At 39.4% G+C, this 16,892-nt stretch overlaps 1 protein-coding gene across 3 annotated transcripts; it reads left to right on the top strand.

Annotated features, from left to right (window-relative positions):
- The first annotated feature begins 3,633 nt into the window (after positions 1-3,633).
- On the top strand, positions 3,634-15,517 carry LOC115788259 (major histocompatibility complex class I-related gene protein-like). 3 transcript variants are annotated; one of them, XR_004020575.1, is made up of 8 exons: positions 3,634-3,777; positions 6,614-6,880; positions 10,699-10,977; positions 11,083-11,385; positions 11,869-11,918; positions 12,228-12,314; positions 13,031-13,048; positions 13,194-13,231. XR_004020575.1 is itself a non-coding variant. In XM_030741227.1 (8 exons), exons 1-7 carry the CDS (start codon positions 3,723-3,725, stop codon positions 13,238-13,240), a joined length of 1,056 nt encoding a protein of 351 aa, XP_030597087.1. In that variant the 5' UTR covers positions 3,634-3,722; the 3' UTR covers positions 13,241-13,265; positions 15,481-15,517. The 3 variants fall into 3 exon arrangements, 2 of the variants coding, with proteins under 2 accessions (XP_030597087.1, XP_030597088.1); XM_030741227.1 differs by lacking the exon at positions 11,869-11,918 and adding an exon at positions 15,481-15,517 and having other exon boundaries at positions 13,194-13,265; XM_030741228.1 differs by lacking the exons at positions 12,228-12,314; positions 13,031-13,048; positions 13,194-13,231 and having other exon boundaries at positions 11,869-12,215.
- Positions 15,518-16,892: the final 1,375 nt, after the last annotated feature.

The raw sequence follows: 16,892 nt of genomic DNA, 5'->3' as shown, positions 1-16,892 counted from the left end.
TGTTGTTACAAGTGTACAAATCTGGACAGTTAGAATAGTCTCTTCTTTCTTTTAGGAACTTGGCATTTGTAAAAATTTAAAACAAACCAAAAAGGTTTCATGACAAATGTGGGTGACCTTGGGGGCCCCCTGGTGGTCAGCCACATATGTCGCCTATGCCTCTGGCCGGCTCTCCCTACATCCTGCTGTTGCTGGAGCATTGCTGTTACAGAGAATGTGGACAGTGGTGGCGCCGGGGGGGGGGGGGGGGGGGGGGTGCACTAGGGGGTGCTATATCTCCCCCTGGAAAAGTCATACCACCCCCGTAGCACCCCCAAGAAAATAGCTTGTGTTGAGAACTGAAAGAACAAATGATCCTTCATAGCACCCTCAGTAAAATGCTTAGTCCCCCCTTAGCACCTGCAGAAAAATATTTCTGGAGCCGCCACTGGACATGGAGGCTACAGCAGTGAACATGTCTGTGATCTTTACACTTTTTGTAGCATCTACAGTGACACTCTTCAATTTCGTCGCACGTAACTTCTCTGCACCTCCTTTCTGCCTCTTCGGTTTCTCCATGTTCCCTCTCCTTTAACACACGCATTCAACACTGAAACTACTAGCGGGAGTTACAGGGCACCATGCAGAGAAAGGGTGGGGCCGCTTTCATCCTATATCCTGATTGGTTCCATCCACTGTCTTTACTGAAGATGGGCCAACCTTCTAAATTGTGGGGCCGGTCTCTAAAAAAAAAAAAAAAAAAAGAGGGAAGAAAAAAAACCCCAACAGCATCGGCCCCTGAGGACGGTCGGCTCACCGGGCAAATGCCCGGTACGCCCGATTACCAGTCCAGCCCTGCCCCTGACCTACACCATCACACCAGCAGCATCCTGAACCAATGATACACGGCAGGACAGATCCATGTTTTCATGCTGTTCACCCCAAAGTCAGATCCTTCCATCCAAATGTTGCAGCAGAAATTGAGATTCGCAGAACAAGTCGGTCTTCTGTTGTCCAGTTCTGGTGAGCCTGTGTGAACTGTAGCCTCAGTTTCCTGTTCTGATGATGATGATGATGATGATGATGATGAGAGCAGCAGCCTGTGTGGTCTCCTGCTGCTGCAGCCTGTCTGCTTCAAGGATAAATGTGTTGTGTAAGCATTTATTCTGGGCATTGTTGCCTTTATTGGAAAGGAAAGTGACATGAACGTGGGAAAAGAGTGAAGGTGGATGACCCTGCAGAAGGTCTTTGATAGCTGGGTCACAGCGCTGATGCTTCCACCTTCAGAGAGCCATGATGCTCTAGAGGAAGAGTGAAGAGGAGGATCTGAACAGTCATGATGGGATCATCTCTGCTCTTGTGTGCTGTCACATTATCCCAGTTCAGCTGATTTCATATAGAAATACAAGACGTTTATTAGTATTAAATAAATATTCAGTCTACATGCGTCCTTGCTGTTCACCACACCATGATACTTTTTTACCAACATCCTTAAAATTTGATGAGTTTGCACAAATGATCCAAAGAAACTCAGAATTTTCTCTGATGAAACTTTTTTCTGTCTGTGAGCGTTTCACACAATCAAAGATTTTTATTTATTTTTAATTTTATGTTGTTTCTCTTCTGAGTACAGTTTGATTTACATGTGCAGATTCCTGCACTGATTCCTCTTCTTTAGCATTTTTAGCATCACACAGCTGCTTCATATGGACTTAATCTAATCAGTTAATAATTAATTAAACCTAGGGCTCCCTGGACAGGTCACCGGTGTGCAGCAGGGCACCAAGTTGTTTATTATTCTTAATTTTCAGTCATCATGTACAAAAACACAGATGCCAGCATTTAAACAGGGATTCAAACCAGCAACCTCCAGGTTAGTAATTATCTCTGTATTATTGTAGATTCTTTACCCACAATACAAAGCACCTTGAGGTGACTGTTTGTTGTTATTTGGCACTAAATAAGTAAAACTGAATTGAATTGAACTGAATCTGCTGAGACTTCTTTGTCTCAGTTTGAGCAATAATAACAGAATTAAAATTATGATTTTTTTTACAGGTCTCTGGAGCAGTGAGGCTGTTAGCTGTAATAAATGTGACGTGACTGCAGTTTAATGATTAACGTTAGTTTAACATCCTCTCACATGTTTTTTAAACATGTAAAATCTTCAGCTCAGTGACTCATGTCTCTGATTTCTCATTCTTCTTAGAAAAGTTGGTTTGCAAATGTTTTAGGAAATTTAGAAAAATTACTGTCAGTGCAAGTGAAAATTGTTTTTGAGCAATATAGATCATATTTAATAATATTTAATAACTATCCAAATTCTGCCTTTTTCACTGTTGAACAGTTTAAACTCACTTTACAGGTCAGCAGGGGCGCTGTCACACTGTTTCTCTGTAAATTCAGGTATTCAACAAGCAGGAAGTTCAAACCCCAGTGTTAGCATGAGATCTGAGAGACACAGCGATGCTGTGCATCAGTTTTAAACTGTGTAACAAACTGATTCAAATGTGAGAAGTCAAATATAAACTGACCAAAGCAAATTATGAAACAGTTTCTGCAACATTCATATCAGCACGTCATCATCTGACCTGCAGCATCGAGCTGCTGGGATCTAAAGTTTGTGTTTGATCAACCCTTTCTGTTTACTTTTATTTCTCTGGGTTTCATTACATTTTAGAGGATCACACAGAGGGGTTAAATATGGTTTCCCTGAGAGGTCAAACACTGTAACCTAGGAAACACCAGGAAATAAATAAATGAATAAATAAATAAAGCTACATAAGCACACAGAACACAGCAGAAGTGATTCAGCAGCTGTGAGGGAGATAAAGATGCCAAATAATGTGTTCTAATCACATGATTCATATCAACTCTGGATACATTTATGAGAGACATGTTTGATATTAGTCCAGTGGCGGCTCCAGAAATATTTTTCTGCAGGTGCTAAGGGGGAACTAAGCATTTTGGTGAGGGTGCTATGAAGGACCATTTGTTCCTTCAGTTCCCAACAGACGCAAGCTATTTTCTTGGGGGGGGCTACGGGGGTGTTATGACTTTTCCAGGGAGAGCTATAGCACTCCCTAGCCCCCCCGACGCCGCCACTGTATTAGTCCTTTACTTTTAACCTGCTCCGTCACATTATTGTGTCTCCTAAATCACTTCTGCTGTGGTTTGTGGGCTTTTGCTGTTTTATTTGTTTATTCATTTATTTAATTATTTCTTGGTGTTTCCAAGGTTACAGTGTGTTTGACCTCTCAGGGTCAGTAAAGAGTTCATTATACCAAAAGGTATCAGGCCTGTACTGAAACTGTACCTGAAAATACTCACAGATAAACACAGGATCAATATGACTTAATGATAAAACTGTATGAGTGCACATATTAATCACTCCACTGGACGGAGCCCCACAGCAGAAACTAAGTGAAACTCAGTGAAGTCATATTTGATATTCTTCATCATCCACACCGGACGCCGCCCCCCCCCCAAAAAAAAAAAAAAAAAAACGGGTTCAACTGAGGACCTTTTAATTTCACTTTCGTTAATAACCTCACTGTGTGAGTTTAACCCAGATTTAGGTGATGTTTGCTCTCAGGCTAAATTCCTATAGGCTCTGATAGAGGGTGATGGTGACGTCACTCCTGGCTCTCCTATTTCAGGTTTGATCTCTGAGCTGGAAGCGGAGAGTCAGTTTTTGTGGACAGCCAAGCGTTTGAGTGTTAAAGGTTCTGATCCCGGAGGTCATGATGAAGGTCCTGATGATCCTGATGATCCTGGGAATACAGGAGGCGGCAGCAGGTCAATTTGGAGTTTATGCTTTGGTCTTTTTATGTTTCTGTGTTATTGTTAAATTTGTACCATTTGAAATAAAACCAGATGGATGTTTGATCCTCAGAGAGCTGCAGTGCGCTAAATATTTATCTGTATTGGATCCGAATAGATTAGGTGAATCCATGTGCGTAATTTGTGGGGGGGATAGGGGGGTTATGACCACCCACCCCCAATAATCTGATCCAATCACTATAACCCCCCCCCCCCAATAAAGTCACATCATTTCGATTTACAAAAACATCTTTCATGAATAACATGTTAATTTTCTTTATTCATAATCAATTTTGGGTAAAATACTAGCATGTTTAATCATTTGGTAATTTAACCCCCCCCCCTCTCATCACAAAAACTTGGTATCACCCAACCCGCTTTCTCTACCAAGCAGCCGCGTTCATCGTTTGCTTGTGGAAACAGCTGCTGGGGAGGGGGTGCAGTTAGAAAAAATGAAAAGAGGACAAAAAGCGGACAACCAACAATTTTTCATTGTTGGTCGACAACACCCCTGTGTAAAAAGCAGAAAAATCAAAATGAGGTAAATGATTTAATAACTATGCCGCTGTGCATCAGACACACTATGAATACCGGTTCAGGTATTTTAGCTCCGTTAGACCTGCTCCTCCCAATCTGACAATGAGTCAAAAGAAAAAGAAGATAAAAGTGGTTATTTGTGCACACGCGGCACAGTAAAATACCTGTAATATGTAATAAACTAAACTCATTACACAAGGATATACACACCTGCTCCCTATGCACACCTGAGACCTGGTAACACTAACGAGTCACATGACATTTTGGAGGGGAAATGACAAGCAGTGCTCAATTTGGACATTTACGGGTGTAGTCTCTTAGGGGTGTACTCACTTTTGTTGTGGCTGGTTTAGACATTAATGGCTGTATATTGAGTTATTTTGAGGGAAGAGTAAATTTACACTGTTATAAGCTGCACACAGACTACTTTTCATTGTGTCAAAGTGTCATTTTGTCAGTGTTGTCCCATGAAAAGATATACTTACATATCTGCAGACATGTGAGGGGTGTACTCACTTTTGTGATACACTGCAGTTTTACTCAAGTGAATACACACATAACATTTTATGTATTTAATTAATAATAACTAATATTAGTACTGATAACAGGACTGAAGATGAGAGTTTTAAACACATCAAGTTAAAACCTTTTTCTCTGCAGAACGTGTTTAATAGTAAAGATTGCATTAAACTCTCACATGCTCAGTGGAGAACAGACTGCTGTAAAATATTTTATTTATTATATTTGAACAAATTAAAACAGTTTCTTTAAAAGTGGAATGAGGGGCTGCAAAATTGGTAGTAAAACAAAACAGGTTCATGAAAGATATTTGTTACTGTTGGAATAAATGTGAAAAATGTAAGCCTTTTCTTAATTGTTGAAGGTGCAGAGTAAATACAAAGAAAGTTAAATAAATACATAGTAAAAGCATTACAGTGTATTTCTAAACCCAAAATCTCCTGAATCTTTTTAGAAAAATAAATAATTTAATAAAAAAATAAATAGGCAGAGACCTTAACCCCCCCAATGTTGGACCCAAAGTCACACCCTTGGATGAATCCATCATTTTGCACAATTAAATCACGTCTGTATATATATTTAATTTTTAATAATCAGCACTGAAGTGTAGACAAAAAATAAAGTTTAGGTAAGAAATAAATAAATAAAGCACAGATTAAAATCGATCCTGCCCACAGCTGTGATATTTTCTGCATTTTCACTCTTTAAATTGTTTTTGACGCATTTTTGTCTCCAAAAGATCCAACAGATAAACTCAGATCAGTTTTTGTTAACTTTATGACCAAAACTATTATTTTAAACATTTTAATTTCACATTAAAACTGAAATGCACTGAGGTATGTTTAACATAAAGGGTTTGTTCAGATTTTGGATATTTAATTTTTGTTCTATAGACTCTGTATAAAGTTCCCATCAGCCTGGAGTCTCCCGCTCTGTGATGTTATAAAAAAATGATTCAGCCGTGCAGTGGTGGCGCCAGGCGGGCGCTAGGGGGTGCTATAGCTCCCCCTGGAAAAGTCATAGCACCCCCAAGAAAATAGCTCGTGTCTGTGTGTGTTGAGAACTGAAAGAACAAATGATCCTTCATAGCACCCTCAGTAAAATACTTTGATTGGTATTTTGTCAAACTCAGCCTCAAACCTGATCACAAAATAAAATCAATATTTGGTTAAAGTAATATTTTCACATCTGCTCTGGTTTCATCGATAATTTGATCCGTCACAGATTTCTGGGACAAAAACCTTTAACAACAGTCCTTCATGTTTACATGAAAATGATGGTCTGGATTTTTTATCATTCATTTTTTGACGGCTGGTTTAGAAAAAGGCTCCATAACCAAAAGCTGGATGTCACATTAAAGGAAGTAAATCAGTTAATATAATCAATAATATCAAAGATTGAAAAGAAAACAGACGTGAGGCTGAGTCAGAACAAAGAAACTGGATCTGCTTCATATTCAAACACAATTATGAATTAATAACCCACAGAAGCAATAAAAAGTCCTGATGAGGAGAGTGAAAGCATTAATGATGAAAACTGAACTGAAAATATTTTTATAAAAACTGATTCTGTTAAATACAGAATTAAAACTTTAAGGAAAAATCATCAGAATATGAAGCAGAGTATTTACTCATAAATCTATTTGGGATTTATTGAGGGGACAGCAGGATTATTATAAGATGTCTTTAATGAGTTCTAGTTTTTTTTATTGTTCATTAAAAATATAAATCTGATCTCACATTAACTGTTCCCACAGTGACCCACTCTATGAAGTATTTCTTCACTGGATCCTCTCAAGTACCAAACTTCCCAGAGTTTGTGGTTATTGGGCTGGTTGATGATGTTCAGATGTTTTACTATGACAGCGACACGCAGAAAGTGGAGCCCAAACAGGACTGGATGAATAAAGTCACAGCAGAGGATCTACAGTACTTGGAGAGCAACACTGGAAATTTTCTGGGTACCCAGCAGTTTTTCAAAGCCAGCATTGACACTTTAAAGCGTCGCTTCAACCAAACTGGAGGTTTGTTTCTGTTTCATTTTCTCTGATTCTTCCTCTTTACATGTTTTATTTGTCAGTATTAATCAGATTCACATTCAAAGTTTTATTCAGATCACAGATTTACATTATTACACGTTTATATGTAATGATGTAATTTAAATTAAATAAATCATATTTAAAGGTCATAGTTTTATAGAATTTGTCATAGGGCGAGAGGCAGGGTGCACCCTGAACAGGTCGCCAGCCTGAAATTTGTTAATAAAATAAAGATTCAGAAGAATAAAAAACCTACTCGGTGCATTTTTACAGTTTAATGAAAATGAAAATTTGGCAGTTTAATGAAAATGAATCTATAAACTATAAACGTTCATCACACTCAGATCAGCTGCTAATATTTTCCTGCCTTTAATAAAGTTTCTCTAACTAAAATAAATGAATGATGATCCTGACGCTGCAGCTGCGCATGACCTCCGTCTGAAGATGCTGAACATTAATTATGGCTCAGCAGCTCAAACACACACACTCACAATCAGCTGTTTGTGCGTCACAAAGGTCACACAAGATTAAACTTCAAAGCTTTTCGATGGGACATTTACAGAAACACTTTTTCCATCTGAATGTTTAAAGTTATTTTTTTGTGATATTTCTGAAACGTGTAATCAGAGTATTTATGTTTACAGGAAGTTTCTGGTCACATTCCTGTGACCTCAGTTTAAACATCCTTACAAATAATCACAGGTTATAAAAAAAGATCCAGTGCAGCTGATGATGAAATCATTTATCATCATTTCACTGCAGATGTGCTGCGATGTCACAGTTTAATAACATTTGGCTCAATAATATTTCAGATTCACTTGGACACACATTGATGGAGACTGTAAAAATCTGCATCTATCAGGGATCAGTGATAACAGGCTGATGAACCTGAGACGTGATGAATAAGTCAAAGTGTTGCTGGTAAAGTTTCCATCAGTGTCTTCACGTTTCCTCTGGTCTGAACTCTGTGTGTGTCTGTCAGGAAATGTGTCGCAGTGCAGAGTTTGTGCTGAGCTGTTGTTCATGTGTTGCAGGCAGGGTTATAATAGTTTTGGATTTTACATTATCGTTTAGTTTTAGTTAGTTTTTACTTTTTTTTCTCTAATTCAGTTAGTTTTAATTAGTTTTCAGAGCGGTTTTGGTCGTTTTTATTAGTTTTTATTTTTGGTTTAATGCTTAGTTTTAGTTTAGTTTCGTTAGTTTCAGTATTAGTTTTAGTTTTTCATACTTTGTCAGGTGCAAGATTCAAGGTACAAGAGTAACTCTTCTGTAATAAAAACTCAACCAAAGATCCCGTTTAAAGAAATATATTCAACAACTAACTGTTCACAGACAGCAGCACTACTGTGTGTGTAATGTGTGTAATATTAAGGACACACATGAACATCAACAGGGAGAAACAAAAACATGAACTCCCCAAACTCAATAAATTCTACAATAAACTACAATAAAGTTCAGCGTCAGTGCAGCAGATTAACAACAGCTTCTGTTTTGGAGCTAGCTTGGTTAGATGCTGCATATGTGGCCGACCTCATTTCGCATTTCTGCTTGTGTAGCTGGATTGTGTGTGTGTTCGTTGCCTTACGGTCGTGTGCTGGTGTTTTATATGCGGTGCTGGCTGGGACTTCTTTTGGTCTTCGCTCTTTGTGCTCAGTTTTTTGGCTGCAAACATATTTGTCCCTGTTTTTTCACTTTCTTCATTCCCTCGATTCCTTATATTGATTGTTCCTGATTGTTATTCTCTCACTGATAAAGTGGCCGGAAACGCACAAGGACGGAACAGGTTCATCACAACGTTGCAGCTGAGTGGCAGCGAGGAGTAGTCACATTTCTTCGGAGGTGAACGCCAGATCACGTCGGTTTCCGTAGCTGCCTTGCGTGGCTTCTCAGGTGGACTTTGACGTTGCTGTTTTTTCTCACTGAGATGTGTTCCATACATTTTTCATCATTCACAACAAGACACTCTTCTATCTGTATTATCGGACTCAAAGAAACGCCATACGGGACTCTGCCGCTTTCTCGGCAGACCGCTGACATTACTTTGAGGACCAGCTCGGTGAGCGCAGCAGGCAGGCACACAGCTGCCCGACGGCACTCCCAGCTTCAACTGGGAGAGCGGAAAAAGATCAGCCCACAAGGCTTTTAAATAAAATGACAAACAAGAAAAGGAAGGTAATTTTATCTATAATTTTAGTTAGTTTTTTAAACTCACAATACAGTTTTAGTTAGTTATCGTTTTTTCCTTTTGATTTTAGTTTTCATTTATTTCAGTTAACGACAATGTTTTTTCAGTTTCAGTTTTCGTTATTTCGTTCGTTTTCGTTAACTAGAATAACCCTGGTTGCAGGGCTGCACACATCATTCAGTTTAGACATTTTTGTGCTTCATAACCACAAAAACTTTTTAACTGAGAGAACCTGAGAGCCACAGGGGCACAAAAATAACACAAATGTCTCTGAGAGAAGCTCACAACCTGCTGACATCACCCTGATGATGTCACCGTCTCATTAATGATGTCAGAAGGATCATACCATTATTTTACAGGGGGGTGGGACTTGTGAAGGAGTTCAGTTCTGTGCATGCTTCATACCACACCCACCCAGATCAGCAGCTCCACCAAAGCTGCATCTCCTCCTCCGCTTCCCCCTCGCTTCCCCCGGCTCGCTGAGACGATACTGAAACATTTACAGAGTTTCTAACACAGAACAGGAAGTAAGGAAGCATTGCATCACTTCCTCCAAGGCTCCTGTTTGTGTCCCCGCTGGACACGTCAATCAATCTTTTCTTTATGGTCCAATCAAAGCTTTATTGACAGAAGTGTGTGAGTACAGTGAGAATTCCTGAAAGCTCCTGATGTGAGCAGGTGATCAGAAAAACTGATGGACAGAATCAAATAAGTTCAGTAACGAGCTGAGGGACCAAACATGAAGCTTGAACATCGTCTGCGTGATTCTCACAGACTGCAGTCCCAGCAGAGCCGATCACTGTGAGCAGAATCACCTGTTATGATCATCACTGTTATTATAACGCATACAGACCCACAGAGGCTGCAGCTCCCACAGGAACCATAAATATGGATACCAATACAAGGTGCGCTGCACTGATACCTGTGAGGACAGGAAACCAGTGGATCTGCTTCCTGCTCCCACAGACCTGCTGCACCTCACACAGCTGCTGATGCTGCCCCCTGCTGGAACTCCTCAGGTTGCTTCAGCTCCTTTTTCCCTGAAACTCCAACAGGAACTGACTGCAGACATGAGTAGCAAGAGACGGGGAGGAACATGGAGGGTGGAGGGTATTAGATATGCTGCAGCAGCAGACCTGACACCTGTCGGTGTGACCTCTGACCTGAACACCAAACACAGATGCTGTCGTCAGCTGAGATGTTTTCTAAAACAAAGTCTGTGATATCTGAGGAGTTATTAATCAAACTGCAGCTTCAGACATCTGACCTGACCTGCAGTCTCTCTAAAATCTGCATTATTGATCATGATTGGCTGTAAAAACCTTCCACTGAGCCGACAGCAGCAGCTAATGCAGCTCCTCTGTGTGTGTCTGTGTCAGTAACACTGCTGCAGGCTGTCTGTGGTTCACTGCAGAGTCTCTGTTTCTCTGTCAGGTGTTCACATTAACCAGCAGATGTACAGCTGTGAGTGGGATGAAGAGACTGATAAGCTGGATATTGGCAGATTGGTTATGATGGAGAGGACTTCATATCATTTGACCTGGAGACACAGATGTTCATCGCTCCTAATCTGCAGGCTGTCTCTGGTTCACTGCAGAGTCTTCTCTATCTCTATCAGGTGCTCACACTTTTCAGCTGACGTCCGGCTGTGAGTGGGAAGAAGAGAATAATGAACTGAACGGCTATGAGCAGTTTGGTTATGATGGAGAGGACTTCATATCATTTGACTTGAAGAGAGAGACGTGGATCGCTTCTAATCAGCAGGCTGTCAACACCAAACACAGCTGGGAGAGTAACAAGGTTATCACTGCACAGAGGAAGATCTACCTCACCCATATCTGTCCTGAGTGGGGCAAGAAGCTCCTGAACTATGGGAGGAGCTCTCTGATGAGAACAGGTTCAATTCAATTCAATTCAATTCAATTGAGTTCATATGAGCAGAGTTAGGGTGATAATAATAATAAATCATATTTCTCAGTTTCTGATTTACTTTATTCCTCAGTCCTTCCCTCAGTGTCTCTCCTCCAGAGGTCTTCCTCCTCTCCCATCACCTGCCACTCTACAGGTTTCTATCCTCACAGAGCCGAGATGTTCTGGAAGAAAGATGAGGAGGAGCTTCATGAAGGTGTGCACAAAGGAGAGATCTTCCCCAACCATGACGGGACCTTCCAGATGAGTGTTGATCTGAACCTTTCAGCAGTTGGATCTGAGGACTGGGACAGGTACAGCTGTGTGTTTCAGCTCTTAGGTGTGAACGAGGACATCACCACCAAACTGGACAAAGCAGGAATCAGGAGCAATGAAGGTGAGACTGAAATCAGAGGAGACAAACATGGCAAACAGAATTTTACAGTTTCCTGTAACGCTCCTGCAGCTCACAGGTTTTCCTTTAGTTTCTGTCAGAATCATTGACATCAGTTTAATAATGTTTCCCAAAGTTTCCACCACACTTTTTCTTTGCTGATCAGAACACACATTAGTTTTATTTCAAATGTTAGATTTGAGTCTAGCTTTATTTATTTTATTTTATTGTGTTTCAGTGCTGGGTGGCACGGTGGTTAGCACTGCTGCCTCACAGCTAGAATGACATCTAGAAGGACTGGGTTCGATTCCACCGTGGCCCGGGCCCCTCTGTGTGGAGCTTGCATGTTCTCCCTGTGTCTGCGTGGGTTTCCTCCCACAGTCCAAAGACATGCAGTTACTGGGGTTAGGTTAGTTGGTCACTCTAAATTGCCCATAGATGTGAATGGTTGTCTGTCTGTCTGTGTTGGCCCTGTGACCTGTACAGGTGTACCCTGCCTCTCGCCCCCCCTGTGACCCTGAACAGGACAAGCAGAAGTGAGTGGATGGACGGTGTTTTAGTGCTCTAGAGACAAAAATTTGTTTTTTTTTCATCACATTCAGCCATGTTCCTGTGTGTTAATGATAATAATTCATGTAAGTAATGGAGAGTTTTGGAAGAAGACAGAATTATATATTAGTGCACATGTTCTGGATGTTTTAACAGATCAGATTCATTTTTTGGTGAAGTGTTGAAATGAATTTAAATATCTCAGAACTTTTATTGTTGGGATGAAAACAGAAATGAGTGGAACAAACATTTGTATCTATAAAGAAGCTGATCGATTGTTTTCTGTTGATCTGCAGGAGGTTCCCTCGCCATTATCGTCCCTGTGGTTGTTGCTGTGGTCGTTCTTGCTGTGATCGGATTCATTATTTACAAAAAGAAAACAGGTGAGAGAGCAGAACTACCTGGATCTGTTTGTACACTGCAAACAAATAATAATGATGGGAATTATTATAATAGTAATTATAAGTAATAATAATTCATTAGTTATTATTTACAGGTGGAACTAAATTAGTAACAGAAATAAATCAAATAGTTTCAGGTTATATTAGAGATCATATTTGAACTCTTTCAGTCACAAAGAACAATCTTCAAACACAAAATGATCAGAGCTCATTTTTACATCCTCACAATATTAAAACCAATAACCAATAATCACTGTTGTGTTTGTCAGAACTTCTTTCTAAGCTGAGCCTCAGTTTGTGAGTCAGGAAACAAAACAACATCTCAGTTATTAGAACACACACGCACACACACACACACACACACACAGCAGAAAGTTGGAGCTCGAGGTTCCTCCTCAGAAATCGTTTCAGTTGCTTTAAAAAAAGTTTCTCCTCTGCAGCAGGTTTTTGTTTCAGAACTTTTCCTAATGTGTTTCCTTATGAACAAAGATGATTTTGTCAGTCAGCTGATTATAAAACAGTTTGAATCTGATTAATTAATATTGACTCAGTCAGATTAACATGTAACACGTTTCATGAATCCATGAACACATCAGTGTTTTTTTATCCACTCTGAAAATTAAATTATTAAATTATGTTTCATGACTTTTATCATTTATGAAAAGAAAAGTTTATGCATTTCTTTCTTTTTATTTCAGACAAATGTTCCCCGCCTCGTAAGTTCAACTTCATCTGTTTCCTCTGATGTCTCTACATGAAATATTGTTTGTGTGTTTGAACCTAAAGTCTCCTCAGGCCTGTGTTACCTGTAAAGGTAACTCAGAGCAGGATGTGCTCTAACTGTGTGTTTGTGACCTGCAGCTGTGGAGAACCCTGAAGTTCAGGAACAAATGCTTCCTACAGGCTGAAGGACCAACAGCTCCTCTGCACTCAGTGAGACACTGCAGAGTTTTGATTTTTTAAAACTCATGTACAATATTGTGACTGTTGTAAACTCTCCTTTTATACACAACCAGAGGGAAGTGCTTTGATATAAGTTTAAACCCTATTAGCAATGTTCATACAGGTGCTGAAATCCTTGAAAATGTTTGGATTTTATTATTGTCTTTTCAAGGTTTGAAAAATGCTTGAAGTTAGAATGTAGTGCTTGAAAATGTAACCGCTTATAAAAAATAACTATCTGATTAAATAGTTCGCTTATGAAACGGAGAAATAAGATGAGTCAGAAAGTCTAAAATTATCATTTTTAATGCACAGCCTGCACGTCTGCTGTGACCTGTCAGTCTGTTTGTGACCCCGCCCCTTCCCTGAAGACATGTTTGCAGTTTTAATGAGTGTTCACTGTAAAACTGCAAATTCCAATTATGGATAAGATGAATATGGAATAATATTTAGGTCAAAAGTCACGCGAGGAAAAAAAACATAATTCGAGTAAATTTAGCAGCTGCACGATGCTGCAGGTTCATGCTCTCATGAGGAAACTTTACACAGAGGAGCACTGATGTGTCATTCTCAAAAGAGCCAGCTCACTGATTTCTCATTAGCTCTGTTCACAAACCTGAGGATGGGAGAAACTGATGGGCACACCATGTAGCCAATCACACAAGGGGGCATGGGATTAAACCATTATGTTTATATATATATATATATATATATATATATAATATATATATATATATATATTAGTCAAGAGTAAGCCGACTCACACAGCCACCTTTCATCCCGGAGCCCTGCTGAGTTTTTTACTTAGTTTTTCATGAACTGACAGATGTCCTCAGTAGCTCTTTGCACCTGTGTATAAGGCCCGTCACCAAATTCAGAAGCTGTTCCTCTGAAACTGCTGCTGGATTTCCAGCCTTGCCTCTTATAAAGTTCACTGTGTGTGTTGCGGTGATTATGGCAGGTTCTGTCCTCAGGACTTTGCTGCAGTCGTCTCCTGCTGTGTGAGCAGTGATGCACTGTCAGCTCACCTGTGCAGGTCTCCCTCTGCATCTTCTCCCATATCCGTTCCACAGGCGAGGAAAAGAAGCCAGATGATCAGGTCCTTTGCCTTGCCCTGTTTGGAAAATCCCTGTTTTCCACTTTTTATATATACCTTAAATGTTATATTGGTTGCAATTTCTGCAGCCCCTCTCAGCCAGATCTCTCAGGAAAAAAAGACATTTTAATGTCACTGATAGCTTTTTCCCTCATTAATAAAGAATATATGAAATATGAAAGTCACTTTGCCAAGAAGTGATTGCAGCTTCTACCTGTGACAGGAGTGTTGTTTCTTGCTCAAAATGATATAATATCATTCATGAGAGAGATGTTTAAGATATGTTTCACAGATTTTAGGCCAAAAATGAATCTACAGTAATTTAAATACAACCAATCATTTTTTTGGCAAATATCAGAAATCACTTTTTGCACAACATCAGCCTATCTCCAAAACCCTCCAACAGTCCCTGATGACACCGGGAAAAGTCATGAAATTTGTTGACAGTCGCTTTTTGGGAAAAAAGTCACTGGAGGTCTGAAAAGTCATAGAGACAACAGGAATGTTTCTTTATGACTCAAAATGAGTGAAAAATGAACAATACCAGCAATCATTTTTTTGGTAAATACCATCACATTTTGGCAACAGACCGGCTCTTTCAGATGACAAAATGCTCCACTGCACTGTGGTGGTGTGTACATTTTGCGTACATACAGTGCAGTACAATGTTTTTAATACACAGGAAAGAGCATATTGATACCAAGATTTCCAGAGTTTTTCAACAGCAGGAGTGTGTTTTTAATACTTCCTGTTACATTAAAATAGAAACCAGGAGAAATTAAATGTCATGAAAAAAAAGATCAAATTTCTTTGTACACTTTTTTTTTTTTAGGGGGAGATGGGGGGACTGAAAAAGAGTGTTGATAATTGTGAATTGAACCCTTATTGTACTGGAAACCTTGAAATGGACCTTTAAAAGTGCTTAAAAGGTGCTTGAATTTGATCCTGGAAAGGTGTCCATATCCTGTATTCAGAGAGTCTCGCATGTTTTTATTAAACCAGTTTAATCAAATAAATTAAATCCTCGACTGAACTGGAATATTTTAATGATGATGTAATTGTGTTGTTTGTGCAGCTGAACAATGCAAACATCATGTTTTCTCTCTTCAGGTTTATGGATAAATGCACTGAAACACGAGGCGGAGCCCTCGTTCTCCATAAACTGGAACATCACCGAATATTCAGGAAATGATGGAACTTTGGGAAATCTGGTTGCAGATGATTATTATTAATCAATATTTAAGGGAAATAAGTTTGAGTCCCAAATGTTTAACAATACATCATATCTGGATCATGTCTGCGCACACCTGGAAAAAAAAAATCAACTTTAAACAATAATGAAAATATTTTTATAGCTACAGAGTTAAACCTGTGTGAGTGATCATTACTAATAAAGATTATCTTATCATCTTAAACAGATCCACTATATTTACAGTTTAGTGTTCTTGGTGTGGGGTTTCCTCATAAATCAATGCATCAATAATAAAAAAAATGTGGACATCCATAAACAGAGGTAGTGATTCGTGCTTTCTCCTCTTCATAGATATTCAGCTGCTGATCATTTAGTTCTTGAAGCTGCAGCTCAGCAACAATCTGAAAATCTCAGATTAGAAATAATCTGAGATTATTTCTAATCTGAAGATTATTTCTAATTAGAAATAATCTGAGATTTTCCTCATAACTTGTTAAACTTTGTAAACGTGATGATGAACTTTGTGCTCTGAGACCGACTCGACTCTCAGAGAGCAGAGTCCTCCGGAGGAAACAGGAAACGATGGAAGCTGATTGGATCCATCAGCAACGCTTTGGAATCACATTTGTTTCTATTATGAGTTTGTTGAATTCACAGAAAATATACATGAAGTAATGACATAAAATACTTGTTACCCATCGGTATGTGTGTGTCCAAAGGAGCACAACTGCTACTTTCCCACTGCCGAGGAGCCGGTTCGTGTGTCAGTGCTCGTGCTGTTCCCAATGAACCGGCAAAACGCTTAAGAACGGGTAGTTGCTCGTAGTCTTTTCAGGGTTTTTCTCTGTGAACATTAAATGAATCAGTGATGCTCAGGTCAGGTCTGCTGTTGGTTTGATGTATGAATATCAGTAAAGCTGCACTGCTGTTTCTTTGCTTTTCAATAAAGTCCCCAATAATCCAAACTTCTGTCCTACTGTGATCATTATGAAACGTACTGATCCTGCCAATGAGTAACAGTTCATAATGAAGACTGGGGTTCATCATGTGTCTTATTGACTCATGACAGTAACCCCCCCATCATGAATATGCATGTATATATTCTACTACATGTCCAAATATCTCCTGTGGGAAGGGTCTCCTGGCAGGTAGAATAATGAATGTGTTTTTTTGTAGAGGTCGATCAGTGCTTCTTACTGAAAACTGAAAAAAGAGTTTTTAATGTAAAATTTGCTGGATTTTTTTCTTGTATTTAAAGGACTCTCTGATTGTGTTCATCTCTTGTAGTTGTTGATGTAGCCACTTATTCTTTTCAGTTTCCACAAATTTC

The sequence above is a fragment of the Archocentrus centrarchus genome, chromosome 11 (assembly GCF_007364275.1).
Source record: "Archocentrus centrarchus isolate MPI-CPG fArcCen1 chromosome 11, fArcCen1, whole genome shotgun sequence".
Classification (NCBI taxonomy): Eukaryota; Metazoa; Chordata; class Actinopteri; order Cichliformes; family Cichlidae; genus Archocentrus; species Archocentrus centrarchus.
This window is presented reverse-complemented; position numbering and strand designations above follow the sequence as displayed.